General features: G+C 44.7%; 1 protein-coding gene and 1 pseudogene across 2 annotated transcripts in view; both read right to left on the reverse strand.

The window, feature by feature from the left end:
- The window catches only part of Vit (vitrin), a 121,558-nt gene that overhangs the window by 92,174 nt on the left and 6,123 nt on the right, over positions 1-23,261 (reverse strand). For both annotated transcript variants that reach the window (XM_036171046.1, XM_036171045.1), the window contains exon 2: positions 6,653-6,722. In XM_036171046.1, coding sequence (XP_036026939.1) covers positions 6,653-6,683 — 31 coding nt within the window. In that variant the 5' untranslated portion in view covers positions 6,684-6,722. The remainder of the gene's footprint in view (positions 1-6,652; positions 6,723-23,261) is intronic.
- LOC118571862 lies at positions 3,030-3,596 on the reverse strand (annotated as a pseudogene).

The raw sequence follows: 23,261 nt of genomic DNA on the forward strand, positions 1-23,261 counted from the left end.
AAAAATACACCTATATGCTAACTATTTGTGTATCTCCTTCTAAGGAATGCCTATTCTGGTCTATTTTTAAGATTAGATTATTTTCTTGCTATTTACATTTTTGGGATCCTCTATAATATTAATATTAACCTGTCATCAGGCATGCAGCTTTCAAATATTCTTCCTCATGCCACAGGCTGCCTCTGTTCTTCACTACCACTCGCTGTGCTGTGCAGACTTCATTTTAGATAACCTCATTTGTCTGTCTGCTGCCTGGGCTTTTCGGGTCATGTCCAACGAGTCTTCTCTGCCCAGGCCAACTTCAAGATGATTTTTTTTCTAGGCTTGTTTTTGGTATCTCTCCAGTGTCAAGTCTTATGGTTAAGAATTTTCTATTTTTGGTTGATTTTTAAGAATTTGATCAGAGCTAAGTATCTAATTCCATTCTTCTGCACATGAATATCATATTTTTTTTTTTTTTTTGAGCTGAGGATCGAACCCCGGGCCTTGTGCTTGCTATGCAAGCGCTCTACCACTGAGCTAAATCCCCAACCCCTGAATATCATATTTTTCCAGTGGCATATGTTTAGGAGATTATCCTCTTCCTGTTATCTTTGCTAACTGATTATAAATTCATTTCTGGGCCATCTTTACTTCTCTGTCATTCTTACTCTAGTACGTTGCTGTTTTGATTAGTGCATCCACTGCGGTTTGAATGTGAGACGTCCCTCCTAGGCTGATGCGTTCAAACGCTTGGTTCCTAGATGGTGGTGCTGTTTTGAAATGTTGTGGAACCTTTGGGTGATGGAGGCTCTCTGGAAGAAGTGAATCGCTTGAATGTGCCTTCCCTGTTTTGAGTCCAGCTTCACTTTCTGTCTACCCTCTGCTTCCGGACTGAGATCACACTGTAATTATCCCCCTCAAACCCCCTCTACCATAACTTCCCTGCTAGAACCGAGTGTAACCTTGAACTTAAGCCAAAGCAAATCCTCGGTCCTTTATGTTGCTTCGTTTCACATACTTGGTTATAGCACCAAGAAAAGCAGTTAATATAGGATCTTTGAAAAGTACATTGGAACAAGGTTTCAAAATGCTTTCAGCTTTTGTTAGTTTGGCTCAAGAGAGGAAAAATAGAAAACACCGTGTTTTGGGGCCCAAAAGATAGTTCCTTTAAAGTTACAAAGAAACAGCAATAGTTAAAGAAACCAGTGTTGCACCAAGGGCTACCAGTGTTTTCATGGGTCCAGCCATGCAGGCATTCAGAAGTCACCGAAGCCATGGTCCAAGAGGTCCTGGCTGCTGATGAATGGGCCCATGGGTTTAGCATTTTAGCATCTGTTGTCTGTGTGCACCTCATTCTATAGGCATGCAAAATGTGAGCGTTACAGGGCCATGGAGAAAAGCCTGGGAGATCAAGCAATGTGTAGACAGGTTGGATATTCTGCGGGGACCTTAGTAAGTGATACACGAAGCTTGGGAAGCGAGACAGTTCCTAGGATTTTGGAACTGCCAAGAACGCGGGATGCCAGCTAAGTAAAGTGGCAGGCACCAAGTGGAGATGCCCCACCAAAAGAAGCTATGCCAGCCACAAATGTCAAGGCCACAGCTGCAGTGGTGTCCAAAACCGTGGGAACACAGCGACCTGTGTGCACCAAGTGCTCAACGCAGAGCTACCCAGTTTCCTGTTTTTCCCCGATGTCTTCCTTTGGCCCCACCTCCTCCCCCCCATACTGCATCTGCCCATTTTAGAATGGAAATGGCTCCTCTCCATCACTATATATGTATGAATGTAACTTTCTGAGTTCACAGAGCTTCATAACTCAGAAGAGACCTTGAAGTTTGGACTTACAGTGTGGAGACTGTTAAAGCTTTGGGAACTCTTTAACTTGGATTAAATGGTTTGTATTATGAGATGACCATGAGCTTTGGAGGCAAGGGTACAATATATTTTGAATCTGAAAAGTCCCCCGTGGGCTCCTCCTTTGAACGATTGTTCCCCAGCCAGAGGAGGCTGCGGAATCTTTTCAGGGTCAGACTTAGCTGATGGAATTAAGGCATAGGTCGCAAAGGCTGGCTTTTGAAGGTTGTGTCTGGCCCCTTGTTCGGTTGCTCTGTCTGCTGCCTGCTCTACCACGACCTGCAAAGGCCACGTCACAAGTTCTAAATGAACCGAACAGCCCAGTCCCACCAGGCTTTTCCTCACAATGATACCAAGGGAACAAAATTCTATAAATTTACTGAATTTGTTTACTAGTTCTAAAGGCTTGTTGATATATGTTTTCTACATGTCATATCATTTTTTATTTTCTTCCAAATTTAATTAGTATTTTCCAATTAAATTTTAAGTGTGTGTGTGTGTGTGTGTGTGTAGGGGGTTATTGAGTGCAGGTGTCTCTGTAAGCCAGTGCCATCAGATTCCCCTGGAGCTGGAGTTACAGTGGGATGTTAGCCGCCCGATGTAGGTCCCAGGTCATCTGTAGGAACAGCACAAGCTCTTAATCATATCTCTTCAGCCCAGCGTCTTTGATTTTTTAACCTTTCCTTGCCTAATTGATCCGGCTAGGGATTTCAGCACAAGAATAGACATGTTTATCTTATTCATCATCACAGAGGAAGGACTTGGCTCTTCCATTGTGTAGTGTGGGGTTGCCATATGTGGCTTCCATTGTGTTGAGGTATCGGGGGTGTCCTTTTTCTATTTTTTTTTTTCTTTTCCTTTTTTGGTTTTTCGAGACAGGGTTTCTCTGTGTAGTTTTGGTGCCTGTCCTGGATCTCACTCTGTAGACCAGACTAGCCTAGAACTCAGAGATCTGCCTGGCTCTGCCTCCCAAGAGCTGGGATTAAAGGTGTGTGTCACCACTGCCTGGCTATTTTTCTGCTTTCTTTGTGTGAGCACCCCTTTGAGAAAAAGGGCAGGCTAAGAGAGGCAGGGAGCAGAGTAGCTAAGTCTTCCACCTTGAGTCCTTGATGCACAGGAAAAGGCAGGGTGTGAAATGCCCTTACGGTTTCTTCCATTTTGTTCTAGGAAATTCTTATTCTCACCTCCACTTTTATCTTGCCCCCTGGGAAAATTTTGTTGGCTTTTTGAATGAAGTTGTTTTGCTGGGAAGAACAATCCCACCATACTTCTGCTGGGACCAGTGTGTGGCCTCTTCTTCTCTGATTCTGTGTTTGGCCTCAATGCAGCCAGCCCTGCACTTCCTGTCTGCTGTGTTGAAACTTGACCTACCCAACAGCACCACATAGGAATCGAGGCTGCAAATCCCAATGCTCAGGTCATATCTGATGTCCAGATCAACATGTTCTTGAACCCCCAAACCAAAGTTTCCAGTATCCAAGAAGTTATTTTTCTATAACTTACTCCTGTACCTTCGGACCTTTCTCTGGGATTTCTCCTGCCTTGGCTCCACGGACTGTGCAGGGAACAGCAATCTTTTCATTTCTCCTGATGCTAAAAGACCTGACTGTGTATCTAGCTTTGGAAAATATGGCTGTCTGGCTTGTGAGCTGCTCCAACCCTTGGCTGCCCTGCTCTCCCCAACACAGGTATTGCGGCCGAGCTTGTGAATGCGAAGTTCCTGCATGGGGCTCTCCTTTCCACCTTGGCTTTGTGCCATGATGGAGAACAGGAGGTAACACACCTCCACTTCTTCAATGCTAACCACTTGTTAACCTGTAGCTCAAAATAGTAAGGTGGATGTGAAAGACCTTGTGCTCCCAAGGCGAACTAAAGCAGGCCAGGCATATGAAATAATTGAATTTATGGGGCAGCCTAGGGTAGGGAAAGCCTAATGGAGCAGAATTTCACTTGGCTCAAGCTATCCCGAATCCCTCTTCTTAACAACCTGGGACTCCCATCTACACTAAACAACACATACCCCCTGCTCTAAACAATGTGATTGCTCCTCTCAACAACCTTTGGTAACTCTCCTTTGGGGTTATTTTCCATTCATGAGTGTCCCATAACATTAGGGAGCTTAAGACAGGGGGCTGGCCCAGCCTGAACTGGTCAGTGTTGTGCACATGCAAAGTAAGGCAAACTGTGAACTCTTACAAACAATCCCCTATTTATCATCACATGCCCCTGCATAACCGGCTGTGCATATGACTAGTATCAAGTGAATTATGATAAAGCACATGCAGGTAAAGAAAAGCTTATGTGGGGCTGAAGTGATGGATCAGAGGTTGAGAGTTCACTTCCCAGGATCTGCAAAGAACATAGTCCCCTATCACTCCAGCTCTGGGGAGACTGGCTTTATTTTCTAGATTATGTGGACACCTGCATTTATGTGTGCGCACACAAACACACAAACACACAAACACACACACACACACACACACACACACACACACACACAGAGAGAAAATTAAAAAGAATAAATATTTAAAAAGAGAAAAGTGTATGTCCACTCAACTAAAACTAAACCACCCACAGAACACCCCTTAGCAACCAACTCCTTCTTCTCATGGACCCCATAAGAGGAAGCCCCGATGCCCAAGGCAGTAACCTGAGACCTTTTAGTACTTTAACTCAAGGAGGCTGCTGCTCTCTTGTAGTGTGTTTGCTCTGTACTGTCACATTGCTTCTGAATAAAATTTCTGGCCACTTTGCTTCCTACATATGCTGCCTTAATTCTTTGAGCAAGATGCTGAGAGGTTGGAAATACCCAATCCAGACCATGACCTCCTTGTAACAGTGGTCAGGTTGGATAGTTGATTCTTGGACCTTGCTCAATCAGGTGAGAACATCTTTAGTTGGGGAGAGAGCTCCTGGATGGGTACCCAGAAACCTCTTTGGGTTTCCCACTACCACATGACAGAAACAGCATATGGTGGCACTGAGGATGAGCAATGGTCTACTTATGAGAGAGGGTGACCTGAGAGACAGGTGGTTTGGTGGACACTGTCTTAACACCCGGCAAACATTTGACATGGAGCTGGGTGGTCCCTGGCTCTGTCACATCATTTACAGAAGGAACAGCGGGCTCGAAGACAGTGGTTCTCAACATGTGGGTCACAACCCCCAAGATCGACTAATGTTTTCACAAGGGTCGCATATAAGATATCCTGCATATTAATTATTTACATCATGATTCATAACAGAAGCAAAATGACAGTTATGAGGTAGCAATGAAATATTTTTTATAGCTGGAGGTCACCACAACATGAGGAACTGTATTCAAGGGTCACAGCATTAGGAAGGTTGAGAACCACTGCCCCAAGAGTAGCTGCTAACATCAACAAACTGATGGTGTCTCAGAACTAGAACCCATGTCCTCTCTCTGACTCCAGCCCAGGGCTCCTCCTACCATGATGATTTCCCTTTGCTTTCCAAACTGTGTCACCTTTTTCTCCCTCCATTGTGTCCAGGCAGACTCCCTCTGAGCAGGCGTAAACACATTCACTCTGTAGTGGGTTAAATTTCATCCCTTTCCCATGCAATTTATGCATTGATTTCTGAATTCCCAGTTTCTCCGACCATGACCTGATCTGGATATAGGTGAATGTCACAGATAACTGGTTGAATTGGATGAAGTCATACTGGGGTTCTTGACCCAATATAATTGATGTCATTACAAAAGGGGTGAAGTCAGAAACAGGTGTGCACACAGGGGATGCCGTGTGAAGATGATGGGAACCAGAGCACTGTACTCATAAACAAAGAACATTGTAGATTTTCAAAAAGCACCCAGTAGTTAGGGAAGAGGCAGGGGTGGACTTTTCCCTCAGTACCAGCTGAAGGAACCATCCTCAATGACTCACTGATTTGGGATTTCAAGTCACTAGAGCTGGAAGACAACACATTTTTTTTTTTTTTGTTCTAGGATACTCAGCTTGTGGTACAGCCCCAACAAGTTAATGCAGACTATCTACAAGGACTTTGTGCCCCTCTGTTTCAGCATGACATGCAGAGGCATGTTAGTGGGCAAAGCCTCAGACAGTGGGTTCCAACAACAGACTATCACCGCTGGGCTTAGTTCCAAATGCACCAGTGTTGTCTGGATCCCAGTAAGCATGCTGTTCCTTAAAGACATATCCAAATTATATTCTTTGGAGATAAGAGATGCCTCAAATATTTCATCTCCAAAGTATAAGATCTAATAGCCTGAATAAAACCATCATCCTAGCCGGGCGGTGGTGGCGGCACGCCTTTAATCTCAGCACTTGGGAGGCAGAGGCAGGCAGATCTTTGTGAATTCGAGGCCAGCCTGGTCTACAGTGTAAGATCCAGGAAAGGCACAAAGCTACACAGAGGAAACCCTGTCTCGAAAAAACCAAAATAAACAAACAAACAAAAACAAAAAACAAAAAACAAAAAAACCCTATCATCCTAAGAATATTTCATTTTTTTTTCTTTTTTGAGAAATTAAGAAACAGAGGGATCTTAAATTCAGAATCTTCAAACACGCCGTATCTGAAATATTTGTTGCTAAAAAACACAAAGATGTGTGTATATAGTATATATGTAATATATAGACACATATATATGATATAAATATCTGCTTTTTATGAACACACGACACACACACATACACACACACACCAGGCATCTTGAATTTGATCTATACTTAACATTCTCCCTGAAATTTCTATTATTATTTACATATTCTGTCTTGAAACCTTTCTTGGCCAGATTTAGAAAGTATCCAGATACACACAGGAAAGTACTCACCAAGCAAGACTTCAATAACAGATGCCTTCATAGTGGGAGCACTGATCCCCGTAAATATCAAAATGCCACCCTGGGGAGAGAGAAAAATATCATCAAACTTCCGCCAGGAGTTCTGAATTGGATGCCCGAAGTAGGTGGGGACATTCTGCATCATTTTGCATTGCCCCCTGGAGCCATGATTTGAAGCTTTGCTTTCCATAGGAAGACACATAGATGGAACTGGATGGCTGCACTGGTACCCAGGGAATCCATTTTCAGTTAGAAAACCCATTCTGGTTATCTGCCTCTGATTTTCTAGGGATTTGGTCTTAGAACTGACAACCAACTTCACGATTTTGAGACTGTGTCCCAACAGTCCCCCGATTTGGCCAACAGCCATATTTATGGTGTCAAGGGAACAAATTTGAAGATTACAAATATATCATCCCTTCAGTAAATATTAAGTTCCTCTAATATGGCTGCTTTGTAAGGGAGAAGGTGATAAAACTGAATTAAAAGCCAGTTCTCACTCTTCAAAGGTGCAGTTTAATAGAGGTAGAAAAATGTATGTGAACACAAATAATCATGGCATCAGAGAGCGTGAGAGAGCCTGAAGCCCTCATAAGGAAGTGGAAGGGACGTTTACAGAGCAGTGGGGTCTCTCACTTTGCTGCATGTTGGTATCGCTGGGAGTTTTAAAACCACCAATGACCAGGCTGTGCCCAAATCAACTGAATCAGAGTCTGTGGGGGGTAGAGTCTGGGTACTAAGCTTTAAAAGTCCTTCTATAGTTCAACAGGCAGCCAAGTTCAAGAAGCAACAGTTAGAATAGGGCCTTCTCTTCACAGTGCATCCCAATCCACTGGGGATCTCGTTAACAAGCAGATTTCAGCACTGTAGGTCTGGGGCAAGGAACAGGCACGGTAAAGGAAGAAATGAGAGTCTATGGCTACACCACCCTGAATGTGCCCCATCTCATCTGATCTAGGAAGCTAGGCAGGGTCTGTCCTGTTTAGTGCTTGGATGGGAGAAAGGAAGGGGATTATGTCATCTGTGAGAAGAAGGAAAGGTTTCATGTTCTGGGAGCAGCTGGGCTACCTGGCTGGAATGTACAGAGTTCCAAAACAGAAGTAGGGAAAAGGGACATGTAGGGATGAGCATAAATAGAGTTCTAGGAGCTGGAAAGCAAGTGGGTCTGAAAAAGTTGTTCTCTATGAAGAACACGCCTCCCTCCTCTTAAAGCCATAAGGAGACCTTCAAAGGTTCACCAATACTCCCATCCCCTGCTCTAATATTATACTTCATTTTGTTCTGAATCCTTAGGATAAGTCAGCATGGTGGGTCTGAAGGTTGTCAGTGAAGAGATAAGGGAACAAAGACTTAAGAAGTTATGATGAGGCCCCAGGTGGAGCTCCAGGTGTCCAACTGTTGAGAAAGAGGAGGGACTGCAAGAGCGTGAATTGTTGAATCCAAGATTGCAAAAAGCACAGGGACAAATAAGCCAATCGAATGGAAGCACATGAACTATGAACCAACGGCAGTGGAGCCCCCAGCTGGATCAGGCCCTCTGGATAAGTGAGACAATTGAATAGCTTGATCTGTTTGGGAGGCATCCAGTCTGTGGGACCAGGATCTGTCCTTAGTGCATGAGCTGGCTATTTGAAAACTTGGGCTTACACAGGGACACTTTGCTCAGCCTGGAAGGAGGGGACTGGACCTGCCTGTACTGAATCCACCAGGTTTAAATGAGTCCTCAGGGGAGTCTTGGCCCTGGAGGAGATGGGAATGGAGGGGAGGGGCTGGGGGCAAGGTGGGGGTGGGGGCGGGAGGGGGGAGGACAGGGGAACCCATGGCTGATGTATAAAATTAAAACACATAATAAATAAATAAATAAATAAATAAATAAATAAATAAATTAAATGACCTATTAGACAGAAAAAAAAAAAGAAGTTATGACGAAATTATGACCACAGTGCTGTCAGAGAACGGGAGTGGAAGACAGGGAGGGGGAGGCGTCTGCCTTTGGCTCTTTCTATAGAAAAGAATATTGTAGAGAATCAAAATGTAAAGTTGGCCTTCATTTTATCAGCATTATCACCTAAAAAGTTTAAATAATATCAGTGGTAACATAACATTCCTTCTCTCTGGGAAAGTGGAATCCCCCGTGCAGCAGGGTGGCCAAGAGTTGGCATTCATAGCTCTATCCTCTGCTGTGGCCCCGGGCTTTCTTGGTAGATTTACTTTCTGGGAAGGAAAATCCTCTGAGTTGTACAGTATACCATGAGATAGATCCTCACAAAATCTCATTTTTAAGCCACAACAGTGGCTTAAACTAAATAGGAAACGGATATGCTTATATTCAATATTTAGATATGGATCTGTGAAGAATTAGCAAAAGTGCTTATCAATTATGATTGAGCCTTTTGTTTTTCTCTTTTGAGATGGTAGTAGACCAGGCTAGGCTGGTCTGTACTTGCAGAGATCCTGGTGCTTCTGCCCATTCAAGTGCTCCCTGTGCTCAGCTAAAGAACTGATACTCTCCTGAGTACCCAACTAAAGAGCTCACCTTGGTTATGACTGAAAGACCAATACAAATACCAGTGAATTTAAAAAGGCTTGAGGTGTGAAAGGTTTGTTTTAAACAATTAAATTAGGCACGAAGAGTGACCTCCTCCCAGCACTGGGTCCCTTCATTGATTTTCAGCAACAATTGTGATAAATGAAGTCTCCCAACTGGAGTAGTTGACCACTAGTTAACAGTAGAGCAATGGTCTTGAACTTCAGAGTAGAGACATAAAATCTGCTTGCAAACTCAATGCTGGCATAGCTGTAGTGTATTTCGGAACCTGTGTAATAAATCATTTTTACCAATTTGAGACTCTGCTGAACAAAAGGGGTGGGTTCAACCCTAAATATTAGATGTTCTTAGGAGACAGATGCAGGATGTGAAGTGTCCCTGTTGGATGCATATGACCAGCACTGTCAGTACCCAGCATTGTAGACTCATCCTTCTCTTTCTCCCGCACTTCACATCTCCAGCTGCTAAACTTGCCGGCTCTACGTTCGTACTACATCCTGAATCGGTCAGTTCTCATCTTCACTGTTGCACCTGGTCCAGGCCACACCCTGGTCCATCTAGATAACTTTAGTTAGCCTTCCAGGCCAGGGAGGCTAACTAGCATGGCCCTGGTTGAAGCAAATTGGCTCGTGGCATCCTTCTGCTCAGTACTGCACAGTGGCTCCCCCACATTCTAAGGGAAAAGCTAAGTCTTTGAAGGCGGCTTAAGGTCATACTGGATGTGTCCCCTTTTCATCCTCCTGACATAATTTCCCACTATTCTTCCCCTCACTTATTAAGCCCAGGGCTCACTGGACTCTTGGCTGTTTCTAGAATATTCCTTTCACCTCATGATCTTAATTCTGCATTTACTGTCCTACTAATTATTTGCTCTGCCTCAAATACTTCCCCAACATGAGCATGCGATTATTATTTATTTCTCCCGGGTCTTTGCTTGAGTGGTGCCTTCTTATGGGGTATTCTACAATCATCCTACTTAAAGTCACAATCCCTCTTTCTGCCCACTGCCAAGCCCTATGCATATCTTTCTATATTTTTTTTCTGGTTACTTATCACTCTTGACATACTCTACAGTTTACTTATTTTATTTGTCCGTTGTTGGGTTCCCCCAAAAGAATGCTAATTCCACGAGGATGGGAATTTTCATTTGAGTTTATAGATGCTCAGCAAATATGATAATAGATAAATATGTGAGTACCAAGGACCGTCTCCTTTTCCTAGGAAAGAAAAAGGAACCAAACAAAAGGAAGATGATGTGGATATACACCAAACCCAGCAAACCATACACTGTAGTGGGAGCTGTAACTGTTACACCTGCCTAGGACCTTGAGGGACATTCCCCCGGGGTGTGGTCACCCCAGGGACTCTTAAGACCTGGAATGGGCATACCGAGGCTCTCTCTTAGCTAACAGACCAGGGCAGAGCTCGCCAGAGAGCAGCATTGGGCAGTGCCTCACCCTTCCAGGATCCTGTGACCAATTCCTTTATTCTGTCTTGTGAGTTAACCCTCAAATAAATTCCTTTGATCATTAAGCAAACTCCGTGAATTGCTAGCGATATAATCCCCTTAATATATTTTCAATAGTAGTCCACACACTAACCCAAGGGGAAACAGGAGCATAGAGGGGAATGCTCTCAGGCATGTCCCCTACAGCTTCAGAAGTCAGGAAGGACATACATGACCTTCACATATGGGGCTGTATGAAGAGCCACCAACCAGTTCCAAGAAACAGCTTCTCTAATCCTGGTGAAGATATTACCCAAGTACGACTCATGAACAACAGAACTGACTAGAAACTCTGTCCTTTTGGAAGCAGAGTGTGTTGAAGACTCTTCCTCATCCCTACACTTTCCTTCCTTGCTTGGTCTATTTTTTCCATACTCTTAAATGTTAATGTGGTTTTTGAAATGTGAGGGAAAACATTACCTACCACCCCCACCCCCACCCCGATACCCCAGAGGCTGGGGCTGAAGCCTGCTTAATTTCACAGAAGAGAAGTCGGTCAACATGATGAAGCCATGGGGTGTTCAGTGACTTGGGAACCTTAGTTCCTCCTGTGCTCCCAGGAGTGCTGGCAAAAATTCAAGAAGAGCTTCCAAAAGAATGTTACTTGTGCATAAATTATGGATTGTGCTGTGAGCTATAATTTAAAAGTTGCCCAATCTGGAGTTCTGCTGAGGCAGATAAAGCCTTGGCTGTGAAAGAAAAATACACTTCAGTGTAAGCAAGATTAGCACATCCAGCTCAATTAGATATCATTGCCTGAAGTTGGAAAAGGACAAATTTGTAATAAATAATAATAGCACCTTTTTCTAATTTCACCTCCCTTGCTGTGATGAAACACCTTGACCAAGAACAACTTAGGGAACCGAGTATTGATTTCAGCTTACAGGTCACAGTCCATCTTCAAGGGAAGTCAGGGTAGGAACTGAAGCAGAAAACCAAAGAAGAATGTTGCTTTCTGGATTGCATACAGCCCAGGACTACCTGTCTAGGGAATGGTGTTGCCCACAGTGGGCTGGTCTCTCCTACATTGATTCTCAATCAAGACAATCTCCCACAAACATGCCCATAGGCCAATCCCTCTGAGAATCTATTTTCAAGGCTCCGTTGAGTTGACAGTTAAGGCAATTTAAGGCATACCTTATACTTTTTTTTCGAAGCCTTTAAACCATGTATGTTTCTAAAACGGGAACGCCTTGGCTATTTTTATCCTCCTCACCCCTTCTCCCCCTCCCTTCCCTTCTCCAACTCACTATGTAGCTGAAGATGGCCTTGAAGTCTATACCAGAACCACAGGTTTCTGTGGTGCTGAGGATCCAAACCAGGGGTTTGTGCGTGTTGGGCAAACGCTCGACAAACTGAATTCTGTCTCTATTTCCCTCCCTTTGTCCTTCTTGGTCATTTGGTGTCTAAGTCCTGGAGCATTGCTTGTCAATGAGGGCCACCATCTGTATTTGATGAGAAAGTGAGGAAGGCTTGTTCTTGCACAGGGGCCTTGTTTAGGAAGTGGGGACCGACATCTTCCTTTCCATTTTAAAGCAAAGGAGTCTGAGGCCTACTATGGGTGAGCGACTTCTTTAAGGCCACACACTCAAAGCCAGGCCCAGATTTTACGGCTCTTGCTTCTGGATGGTTGTTTACTCCTTGACATGTATAAAATGTTATTTTATTGAGACTTATAACAAAGGCCAAATTGACTTTTCCTGAGATCTATTTGTTAGTGTGCTTGATGCTCGTGGGCTAAGAGGGCAAGCTACTTAAAGAGCTCAGAGATGAATAATGTTCATTGCAGGTGGAAGGAGATGGAAAGAACAAACAGAAAATGATCCATGCAGCCCATGAGAATCCATTGTAATTACCTGCTTAAAAGTTTCCCTGCGTGCAGAAGCTGACAAAATCAGAAATTAATAAGGCAAATAAAGATAAAACAATGATCAACCCCTCCAATTTGGGAGGGGTCATTTAGGGACTGTCTTATCACCATCACCATCATCATCGTGTGTGTGTGTGTGTGTGTGTGTGTGTGTGTGTGTGTGTGTGTGTGTGTTGCATGCATGCTCCTGTATCACCAACATTTTTACTGCCAGATTAAATAGTTACAGAATAACTAGAAACCAAGCTGAAGCCACAGGTTGTCATAAGACGTGACCTGTGGGGAAGAGTTACCACTTCACACGATGCCCAACATCCAATAAGGAGTAACACAACCTCTGACCTCCTTACCCATCATCCTTCCTGTTCCGCACTCCTTGTGCCCTCCAATTAGAAAGGACCTGCTTCCCAAAGCACAGGTCTGAATGTGCATTCACCTGCCGAAACCTTCCCAGCCCACTCATTCTCTAAAGAGCAAAGCCTAAATTCCTTGGGGAGTCATGAGAGCCCCCAAAAATGTGATCCAGGCGACCCTTCAACACCATTAAACTGAAATTCTCTTTCAGAATTCTCTCCTCTGGCTCCAGCGCCTATGGACGTCTGATATTTATTTGTGCACAACAGCCCCATGGCTCACTCCTATTATCTCTCTGAAATACCTCACCATCTTCCCCTGCCCCTCACAAGCCTAGCCATCATCCAGGCTTCAGCCCATGGTCCACCCCTTTTACAAAAATCTTCCTGGTTTCCTAATCCAGCTTCATTCATACTTCTATTTATGATTCTAAAAAAATAAGATAGAAAAAAAAATAAAAGTTTATATGGACCCTATGTGCTCAGCAGAGAGAAACAAAATGCATGTCCTGAGATCAAGTTGCTGGGAGCCTTCCAGAGGGAGATGGACATGCATTTAGTCATAGCCAGCACTTAGGGAGCGCGTGCTAAGTGGAGATGATGTATTAACTCATTCATCTTTACAATAGCTTCCTGAGGCCCGGGATGCACACAGAAGTCAATGACTTTGCCCTAGGGGACAAGGCCGGAAGGAAAAGAAGCTGAAATCCCAGATCAGAGGCTCTGCCTTCTGCACGTGCTGTTGTTACCAAGTGTCTCCTGACAAGACAGTCAGGGCCCAGAGATAAACCACTCCAGAGATGGTTTCAGGGAACAGTGTCTGCTTTATTGCACATGAGCCACCACTTACATAATGGAAGCCTGCCTTGGATTGCATAGTAAAAAGTTCATACCACTGCGGTGAGATATCGTTCTGTATGCTGTGAATATGTGTTGCTCTGATTGGTTGATAAGTAAAGCGCTGATTGGCCAGTAGCCAGGCAGGAAGTATAGGCAGGATAAGCAAATAAGGAGAATTCTGGGAAGAGGAAGAGCTGAATCAGGAGTCACCAGACAGACACAGAGGAGGCAAGATGACAAGGCAGAAATGAGAAAAGGTATCAAGCCACGTGGCTAAACATAGATAAGAATTATGGGTTAATTTAAGTGTGAGAGCTAGTCAGTAATAAGCCTGAGCTAATGGCCGAGCTAGTTATAATTAATATATGCTTCTGAGTGATTATTTTATATGTGGCTGTGGGATCACAGGGCTGGGCAGGACCGGAGAAACCTTCCAACTACATATCACCAGGGCCTTTACATGGAAGAAGCACATGAAAACAGACACAGAGAGTGCAGACTCATCAGCAGGCCAGCTACCAGCTACTCACACTACTTCAGAATTCAGCGCTCTGACTTTAGGAGCATCTCATGCCATGCTTCTTATTTAGAAGCGCAGTGTGCCGAGGAGGCTGGCCGCCACATCACGCCTGCATTTTTTCCTACACTCCACTGGCCATTGCTGGCTCCTGGCAAGCAGGTGCCTTTATCTGCATTCTGACTCAGTTGGCCTAAGCTGGTATCTTGCTGTTTGAATGCTGGCACATGGATTCCTCTGGGCAGTGAGCGCATCTACTCTTGAAAGCTACCAGCAAGGAAAAATTGAGTGGATGGCACATTGGCTCAGGTGCGGGGACTGGAAGAGGCTTGAACAACTTAATGGAACTTCAGGGAGCTGCTCAACCAGGCACGGAAGCGGAATGAAGTTATTATGGAGGAAGGAAGGGGCTACATAAGTCTTGAATGTCATGCCTAAAGAATGTGAGATCATTCCTGTAGGCAACAGGGAGACATGGAAGGCTTAAGAATGATTTTTTTTTCATTCATCATTTTTTAATAAGCCCCTTGGAGGTCTAATTGAGCCACCCACTTGGAAAAAAATCCACCCCATTGGACATATTGGGGTGATATAACGGTGGTGTTGGTCTGATCTAGGTGGAGGAGCACCCGACCATGCACAGTCCATGAGGTGGAGACAGCCAGTGTCCATCTGGAAACATTTAGCAGTTAGGAAGAGTTTGAATGTTACTTCCAATATGCTGAAAATCCCTGGGGACAGATGTTTCTGTGTGGAGAGAGGCCACATCTACAGCCTTGCTTTCTCCATTTCTGCCTGCCTGTCAATCGTCAGCCGCTTGTCATTGATGCATGTGAGGTGACCAGAAAAGAGAGGAAAAGGAGGTTGGAGCATCCTTTGCAAGGTGGAGGTGGCCTCGATGTGGACAGTAACCTTTACACAGATTGTAGATCTGGGGGCTCGGTCTCAACGTCTGCATTCACCATTGCTCTGATCCCAACAGGTGCTGTGAGGCGGATACCAGAGTCTTCCAGGATTTGAAGGTGGCATAATAGTTCACTTTGCAATTCTTCCTGTTTTCATCCCTCCCCCTTTCATCTTCAGGAAATAATAACATAAAAGCAGGGTGAGTCAAATAGGTAGAGCAGACAGAAGACATTTTACTTTTTCTTAATAGATTGGCACGAGGTATGTACAACGATATGGGATGCCGGGCTACATGATCATGACTGAGAACAGCCCCCAATGATCCTTCCCCCTCTCTCCCGCCAACAGACCTCCTGAAATACAGACTGATTCCAAGTTAGCAACAGAAACAAGTGCAGCTGGAGATTTTAGGGATGCGGCTTTGAGAAGTCAGCAGAGAGCCCTGTTCAGGTATTGTCTGTCACAGACGGAGCATCCACATCCTCTGATACCTGAAACATTTTGCATATTAAAAGGACACCATGGCTAGAAGATTCCGTGTCATATAACTCCATCTCACGCTCAGAATTATTTTCAAAATGGCATGAAACAACCTTCAGGCTACGTATGCAAGATGGGCACAAAACATGTGAGTCTTGAATTGAGACTTGGGTCCTATCCTCCGGACATCTCATTATGTAAATGAAAATAGTTCAAAATTCCAGAACAAAGTCCCAGATTCAAAATACCTCTGGTGCTAGGCATTTCAGTGAAGGCATACTCATACTGTAGTAATTACTACCCTAGGTGGGTTGTATCCTGATGTGTAACAGGCAGGCAGAAGGGAAAGATTTTAATCCTGTGTTTGGGGAATAGCTGTTGCCTCTCTCCTTGGAAATAAAGAATGGAGCGGGAGGTACCAGGTCTACTGGCAGCCATCTTGCAGCCATGAAAACAAAAAACAAAAAAAACGAAACAAAACAAAACAAAACAAAAACAACAACAACCAAAAAAACCAGGCTTCTGGAAAAGCTAGCACAAGAGAAGGAGTTGGGCAACCTGTGGTATTGTTGGGCACCCTAGGGTATTGTTGGGCTGCCCGAGGTTTTGCAGAGAAATGGAGTGGAAGGTTGGAGCCTGGGCCCAATTCTGGATCCTCTGGTATATGAGATAATAAATGTCTCTGTCTCAGCTCGGTTATAACTGAGGGATTATTTCTACCTGGTGTAATTTTCAGGACCGATTCTTGTCAGTGACTTTAATTAGAGAAGACTAACAACACCTGTTATACTAGAGTGTTTTCTCAATAAACTATGTAGTATTTCTCTCTCAGACCCACAAAAAAATCCTTGAAGAGGCAAAATGGACACTCAAATGGGGTAGAATTCAGGGCAGGGGAGTCCACTTGCCCAATGTCACACAGCACAGGTCTTCATCCTGCTCTGTTGATTGTATCTATGTACATGTCGGGATGCATGTGTATATGAGGGCATGTAGAACTCAGAGGACAACCTCAGATGCCATCTCTCAGCCACCATCCTCCTTGTTTTTTTTTTCAGACATGGGCTGGACCTCACTGTGTAGGGTTGGCTGAGTGGCCAGAAACCTCATGAATGTCCACTACCTCCCCACTGCTGGGATTACAGGAGCATGCCACTGTGCTCAGCTTTTAAAAGTGGGTCCAGGGCCGGGACTGAGGGCTTCCTGCATGTTGCACATCAACCATTTTACTGAGAAGGCCCACTACCCAGCATTGTGCACTTTGTATTAATTATATCATACTTCTCATATAGACACTGCTGTGCATTTTAAACTATGCCATAACCTATTAGCTAATTAGTATGAGGTATAATTTCCACTCTTTTCTTCCTTCCTTCTTTCCTTCCTTCCTTTCTTCCTTCCTTCCTTCCTTTCTATCTTTCTTTTTTTCCTGAGACAGGATTTCTCTATGTAACAGCTCCGGCTGTCCTGGAACTTGCCTGTAGACCAGGCAGGCCTCAAACTCACGGAGATTCACCTGCCTCTGCCTCCCAAGTGCTGGGATTAAAGGTGTGCACCACCATTGCCCAGTGAAATGTCCAGTCTTACTGGTGCACTGTTCACTTTCAAAGCCCAGTGACATCTAGAGCTTCAGTCTTACAGGTCTTGAGGTCAGCAGCTCAAACTCAGTCGCCAAGAACATTCACTGGAGTTTAGGTTACTCAGCTGGTCAAAGCCTATAATCTAGGAAGAAAAGATACCTTAGACCATCAGAGATCTCCCCTGGGCCCTGAGAATTGAGACTCTGAGAGCCTTGAAGTGTGTGACTGTTGACTGCAGGCCTTGTGGGAACTTGCATAAAAATATATCAAGAGTAGGAGAGGGAGGTGACAGTGGGCACAGCCTGGGGGGAAGCAGGGAGGGATGCCTTCATTTCTGGCCCCTTTCCAGGTCCCATTTCCAGTCAGAGGGAGATCCAGCTGGACTCGGTTCTTGTGCATGACACACATATTTCTGGGCGCTTCTTCTCCATCCAGTTTGGAGTGAGTTTCTGGTTCTGGCTTGGATTAAAACCTTTCTTCATGTTTATTTTTCAGTTAGGTCCCTTTTCCCAAAAATGATGGCTGGGTGGAATAAAAACAACTTCAGATGAGAAGCATGCATGGAGTTTTCTCCTGTTGACATCAGAGCAGGAGCTTCCTAGAGAGGCTGCCTGGGACCCTGAGGCCAGGGTCTGGAAGGAAGTGTGGTGAAGGGCCACAGTGAGGGTGACCCCGAGTCAATGCTTCCAGAACTGCAATGGAGTTTCCCCGGATCATGACAGTACTGTACCAGCAAGAGACATTTACAACTCTGAAGACATTTTGGTTGCTACAGTTCGCTTAGGTGGGAACATCACTGCTGTTGCCTCATGGACGGCAGGCAGTCAAGTAGCTAAAGCATCCCATAACAAACAAGCCAGCCTCCCACAAATAAAGAGTCGGCAATGTCTAATTTGTGTGAATGATGATTTCTTGTGGTTTTTATGAAAATATGAATTGATGTTACCACCCTTTGATCTCACATATATACATGGCTGAATAATATAAGGTGTGAACTACTTATGGATTCCTTTCTTGGGGGCTGCTTTTCAAAAGAAGGTGTGTGTGTGTGTGTGTGTGTGTGTGTGTGTGTGTGTGTGTGTAGCGGGTGGCACCTAAGGGGAGGTGTCTGTCCTCTGATATCTCCCAGATCTGGAGTTACAGGTGGGTATGAGCTGTTTGACTCAGGTGCTGGGAACTGAACCCAGGTCTTCCAGAGAAATAGTATGAGCTTTTCACCACTGAGCCATCTCCTCAGCCTGGGGACCACTTTTGACCACTGAGAAAAATCCTGCAGCAGAGGTACCCATCCACGGTCGCTGGCTGTACTCAGCAGTTCACACGTGTGTCAATGACAGACATGTACATGCCTACGCTGCTCATCTATGTGGCGTTTTTCACATTTCCCCGAAAAGGAAAAGCCTTTTTTGGTGTGCGTTAGAAACCATCATTTTGTGCCTCGTTAAGAACCTGCCATATGGCAATGCTTACCACATCCACAAAGGCTTCCTTCCACCAATAGTGATTTCTAGGGGAACTGCAAATAGTCATTACATTTCTGAAGTGGTAGTTTAGATCTTACGTTGCCAGTGGGGTTGGAAAAATACGCTGGTTTGCAGGCATGCACCAGTGAGCTCTACAGAACTCCTCCCAGACCCTTTCAAAATCTGGGGAAGGAAATAAGACCCTCTAAGATGAGGTGGGCCAAGAGGGTAACCTCATGGTTACCCCGGAAACCAAGAAAAGCTGAGAAAGAATCTCACGAAGCTCTTAAACATGAGCTTCTCTCGTTAGAGATGCCTTTACCTAATGCATTTGACACTACATTAGCTCTGCCTCCTCTTTGTGAGTTCTCCCTTGGGCTTTTGTGGTTAGCGACTGCCAAGGGCTATCTACTGTGAATTTAGGGCTGAGTATCTGTTTCCATTCAACTGGGGTCCCTAGAGGCTCTCCTGGCGTGAACACTCTGTGCTTGCTTGCTCGGCCTTCAGTCCTGAGGCACAGAAAAGCATGTCCAGCTCTGGGTCAGCCTTCCAGCTGAGATGGGGATAGGAGCTTGTGTTTGTGTGACCCATTGCTTTCCCAACTGCCTCTTGGTAAAGAATGGGCTCCTCTCAGATGACAGGGCTTCCGCTCTCCCAGAACAGAGTCAAGGCACATTCTTGAATCCCATCGAGTAGAGGCTTGTGGAAAATGGAGGGTGTGGAGGAGTGACTGTGGCTGAGGAATTAAGGGCTGTGGAGGATTAAACTCTGGAAATTGCCGGGGACAAACAGAAAGAGTCGTTCAGACGCAAGACACTAAACTGTCTAAGGGAAGCCACCTAGCCTCATACCCCAGAGTGCCTGAGACCCTTCTTAGCCCTTAGAGAGTTTTTGCCTCTTCTGACAATTCTCGTTATGTCAGATGGGGTTTGTTCCTTTATTCCTCTTCTTGGAATGATTTATCTATTCATTTGTTTATTATTTTTTTATTAAGATAATGCGGTGGTTCTCAACCTTCCTAATGCTGCGACCCTTTAATACAGTTCCTCATGTTGTGGTAACCCCCCCAACCATAAAATTGTTTTCGTTTTTATTCATAACTGTAATTTTGCTACTGTTATGAATCCTAATGTAAACATCTGATATGCAAACCCCGTGAAAGGGTGGTTCCACCTCCAAGGGGGTTCTGACCCCCAAGTTGAGAACCATTGAGATCATGTTTTACTATGTTGCCCAGGATAGCCTCAAGCTCTGGGCTGAATTGATCCTCCTGCCTCAGCCTCCTTGAATATCTATAGACATGTGACAGTGGTTCTGGTTTTTCACAGAAAGTTCTAGAAGCTTAAAGTATAACCAGTAACAACTCTCATAACAGAGTGGTCACTCAGTGCTACACACCACATTAGCTTGGACTTATTTCTCATGGTGATAGTCTAAAGAAAATACTACTATGCTCATTTACTTTTCGGAGCAGAGAATTGAGGATGTTATTAGATTGTTCAAGGCTGTAGAGGATTATGCGACTCTCCCAGAACCTGGATGTCAGACCTCAAATCCTGCAGGCCTTTGGCAGCTCATTTTCCCATCACTCACAGCATGGCTCTACCCTCCCCTTTTACCTGACTCATGTATCAGACGCATTTAAAATACTTGCTTGACAATAGTTCAATTTCAAGCTGTAAAGCATACGCGTTGAATAATAAAAGTTGTCATAATTATAAAGAATCATGCCGGAGTCTGAACCCATGGTGTTCTCTTCCTCACAAACGTTAAAGATGATATACAGGCATCATTTTTAAGTTTAACCAGGCATGCCACCCCCATATAAAAAGCTACTTGAGTATATCATAGTTGACTGTGTATGGGATGTCAAAATGAGAGACTGTTAGACTCAGGATTTGGTGATGGCATTTGACTGTTCTCATGTCCCAAGGTGGTCTCCTCACACTCTTGCCTAAAGTGGGGTGGGAGAGAGGAACTGCCTGCTCCCTTCATTGTGTTTGGAAAGGGGCAGGAGGGGGAGCAAAATGCCAATGCATTTTCTTAAGGAAACTCTTGCCTCCAGTCTCTCGGTGCTTTTCTTGGCTTCCGTGTCCTTTTGCATGGTCCAGACTCTAGGGACATTGGAAGAGGGAACAAACTTGGGTTCCAGTTTCTGTGTCTCTTTGGAAACCCAGTTCAGGTTCCCAGGGACTTCACTGGAAGCCAATAAATAGATGCCCTGCATGCCTGGGATACAGTGGACTTGATTTTGACTTATGATTTACTTATCTCTCAACATAGGGAAGAATGTGCTACCACCGTGACTCCCTATGTAGCTGGGACATCACAGCACATGCCTACAATCTCAGCATTCAGGAGGCAGAAGCAGGAGGATCATTGCCAGTCTTAGGCCAGCTTGATCTACACAACAAGTTCCAGGCCAGTTAGGTCGACATAGTCAGACACTGTGTCAAAAACCAATCCACTAACCCAGCAACCCAACAAAAACAAAAATAAAGTCAACCAAACAGACTCCCTGTGTGAGACAGTATTCTTGGGGTGGGTGGGGCCTTGGATCCTGCAGAATCGGGACCATGGAAGGCCGAAGGGGCTGCAAATACAGCACCAGCCTTTCAGGGACTGAGGGAAAACTGCAAACCCCAAGCCAGAGCACCGACAACCAGGTGACTACAGGTAAGAGACCCTCAGTGAAATGAGGGCATCTCCAAAAAACCCATAGATGGGTCTTGTGGGACCCAAAACAGCTGTAAACCCTCCATAGCTTGCAGAATCTGGATGCCAGCCTGTAACAGTGCCAGCCTAGCCACTGTTAATGGCTGTTCCTGGCCAATGGAAAAAGAAGAAGCATAAGACAGAGAAAGTGAGAATTTGATCAGCACCCACATGGATATGGTGTGGGATATACACTTGCTATTTTTCAGTGTTGCCTAGCATCGTGTACATGCCGAAGAGTAGTACATCACTGAGTTAAAATATGATCAAGGTCACCGAAAATCTCTGGGGCATGGCTTGAAATACGAAGGAACCCAATCAGATTTTATTCAGAGCAGAGGCAAGAGCTATTCCAAGTGTGAGTTCACAGAGTGGGTATTTGTGGAATATTGAAGGGTATTAGGAGGGTGCCCTCAGAATCTGTTTAATTACAACACACCCACATTTCTCCTATCCTCACTCAGCTCCAAACACCACCCTTGCCTAGCAAACATGAACCCACTCACCACTCAGGACCTTGGCCATAGCTCTTCTGCCTGTCTGGCGGCATGAAATGCTCTCCCCCTCAGGGATTCTATTGCATTTTCTGTTATTCCCACGAATGATGGTGTAATGCAAATTATTCTCCCATCTCACTGCTCCTACATACCCCCCCCCCATCAATCTTCTGGCTTGTGTTTTATGAAGTTGCCCCACCACACGCGTACACACACACACACACACACACACACACACACACACACACACACTTCTTAGTACATTCCTTAAGATTGGCAGTTCCCAAAAAATGGAGAATCTTTTGTTCACTCTTGTCCATTTCTGAGAACTGTGAATGCACACGGAGGAGGCTCAATAAATAGTAGAGGTTGCTGTTGTCGAACATTATTATCTCAGCTTTTCCGAGTAGCTTATTCCTGTTTGGATACAAATTTCCACACAGTATTGCACAAGCAGAGCCGGTCTGGGCAAGCCAGCTTGCCCCTTTATGTCTAAAGCATATTTTTTCTATCTGGACACAAAGAACCCCAGAGGAAACTCACTCAGCATTAAGACACCAGTGACTTGATCCTCTGCAAATTGTACGTACTTCCTCCCTTAAGAAATGGAACTCACCCTTTCAAAAATTGAGGAGGAAGAGGAGGAGGAGGAGAAGGAGGAGGAGGAGAAGGAGGAGGAGGAGAAGGAGGAGGAGGAGAAGGAGGAGGAAGAGGAGGAGGAGGAGGAAACAGTGTTTCTTCTTGTGACAGCCTGAAGGGTGATTTCCCACCAAGTTTTGCTGCACGTCCACATGAAACTTTAGCTTTCTTCCAACCGACAGAAATAATCTGAGATATCTTTCCTGGAGTCTTGCCAGTGTAGAGAGTGGTTTTCTTTAGTCTGAGCCCTAAGGAAAGGTGATTCCTTCCTTCTATAGCAAGCTGCTAACTTCACCCCAGTAGAAATCTTTTGGAGACACATGCAGAAGGTTTCCACGTCCCCACCCCAATACCTGGAAAGTGATTCTAAACACACACACACAACAATCTCTTCCTATGAGTCTTCCCTCTTCTTCATTATTAGGGAGAGGACTGTACCACAAAATAGACAGCCTTTCTCAGAAGTTTGGCTTAAAAACTGTGTGTGTGGGATAGCAAAGACTGACCTGACAGTGATTTAAAGAGCAACCACAATAAACCAGGACCCTGTGTTAACAATGAGAGCCTGGCGTCATGCTTCTTGGATTTGAACCTGAGATCTTATTATCTAGGACCTTAAATTTCAAGAATTTCTTGACCTTAGTTTCTTTATTGGTGTATGGAAATAGCAACAACCCTTGTCTGT

The sequence above is a fragment of the Onychomys torridus genome, chromosome 21 (genome assembly GCF_903995425.1).
Source record: "Onychomys torridus chromosome 21, mOncTor1.1, whole genome shotgun sequence".
Lineage (NCBI taxonomy): Eukaryota > Metazoa > Chordata > Mammalia > Rodentia > Cricetidae > Onychomys > Onychomys torridus.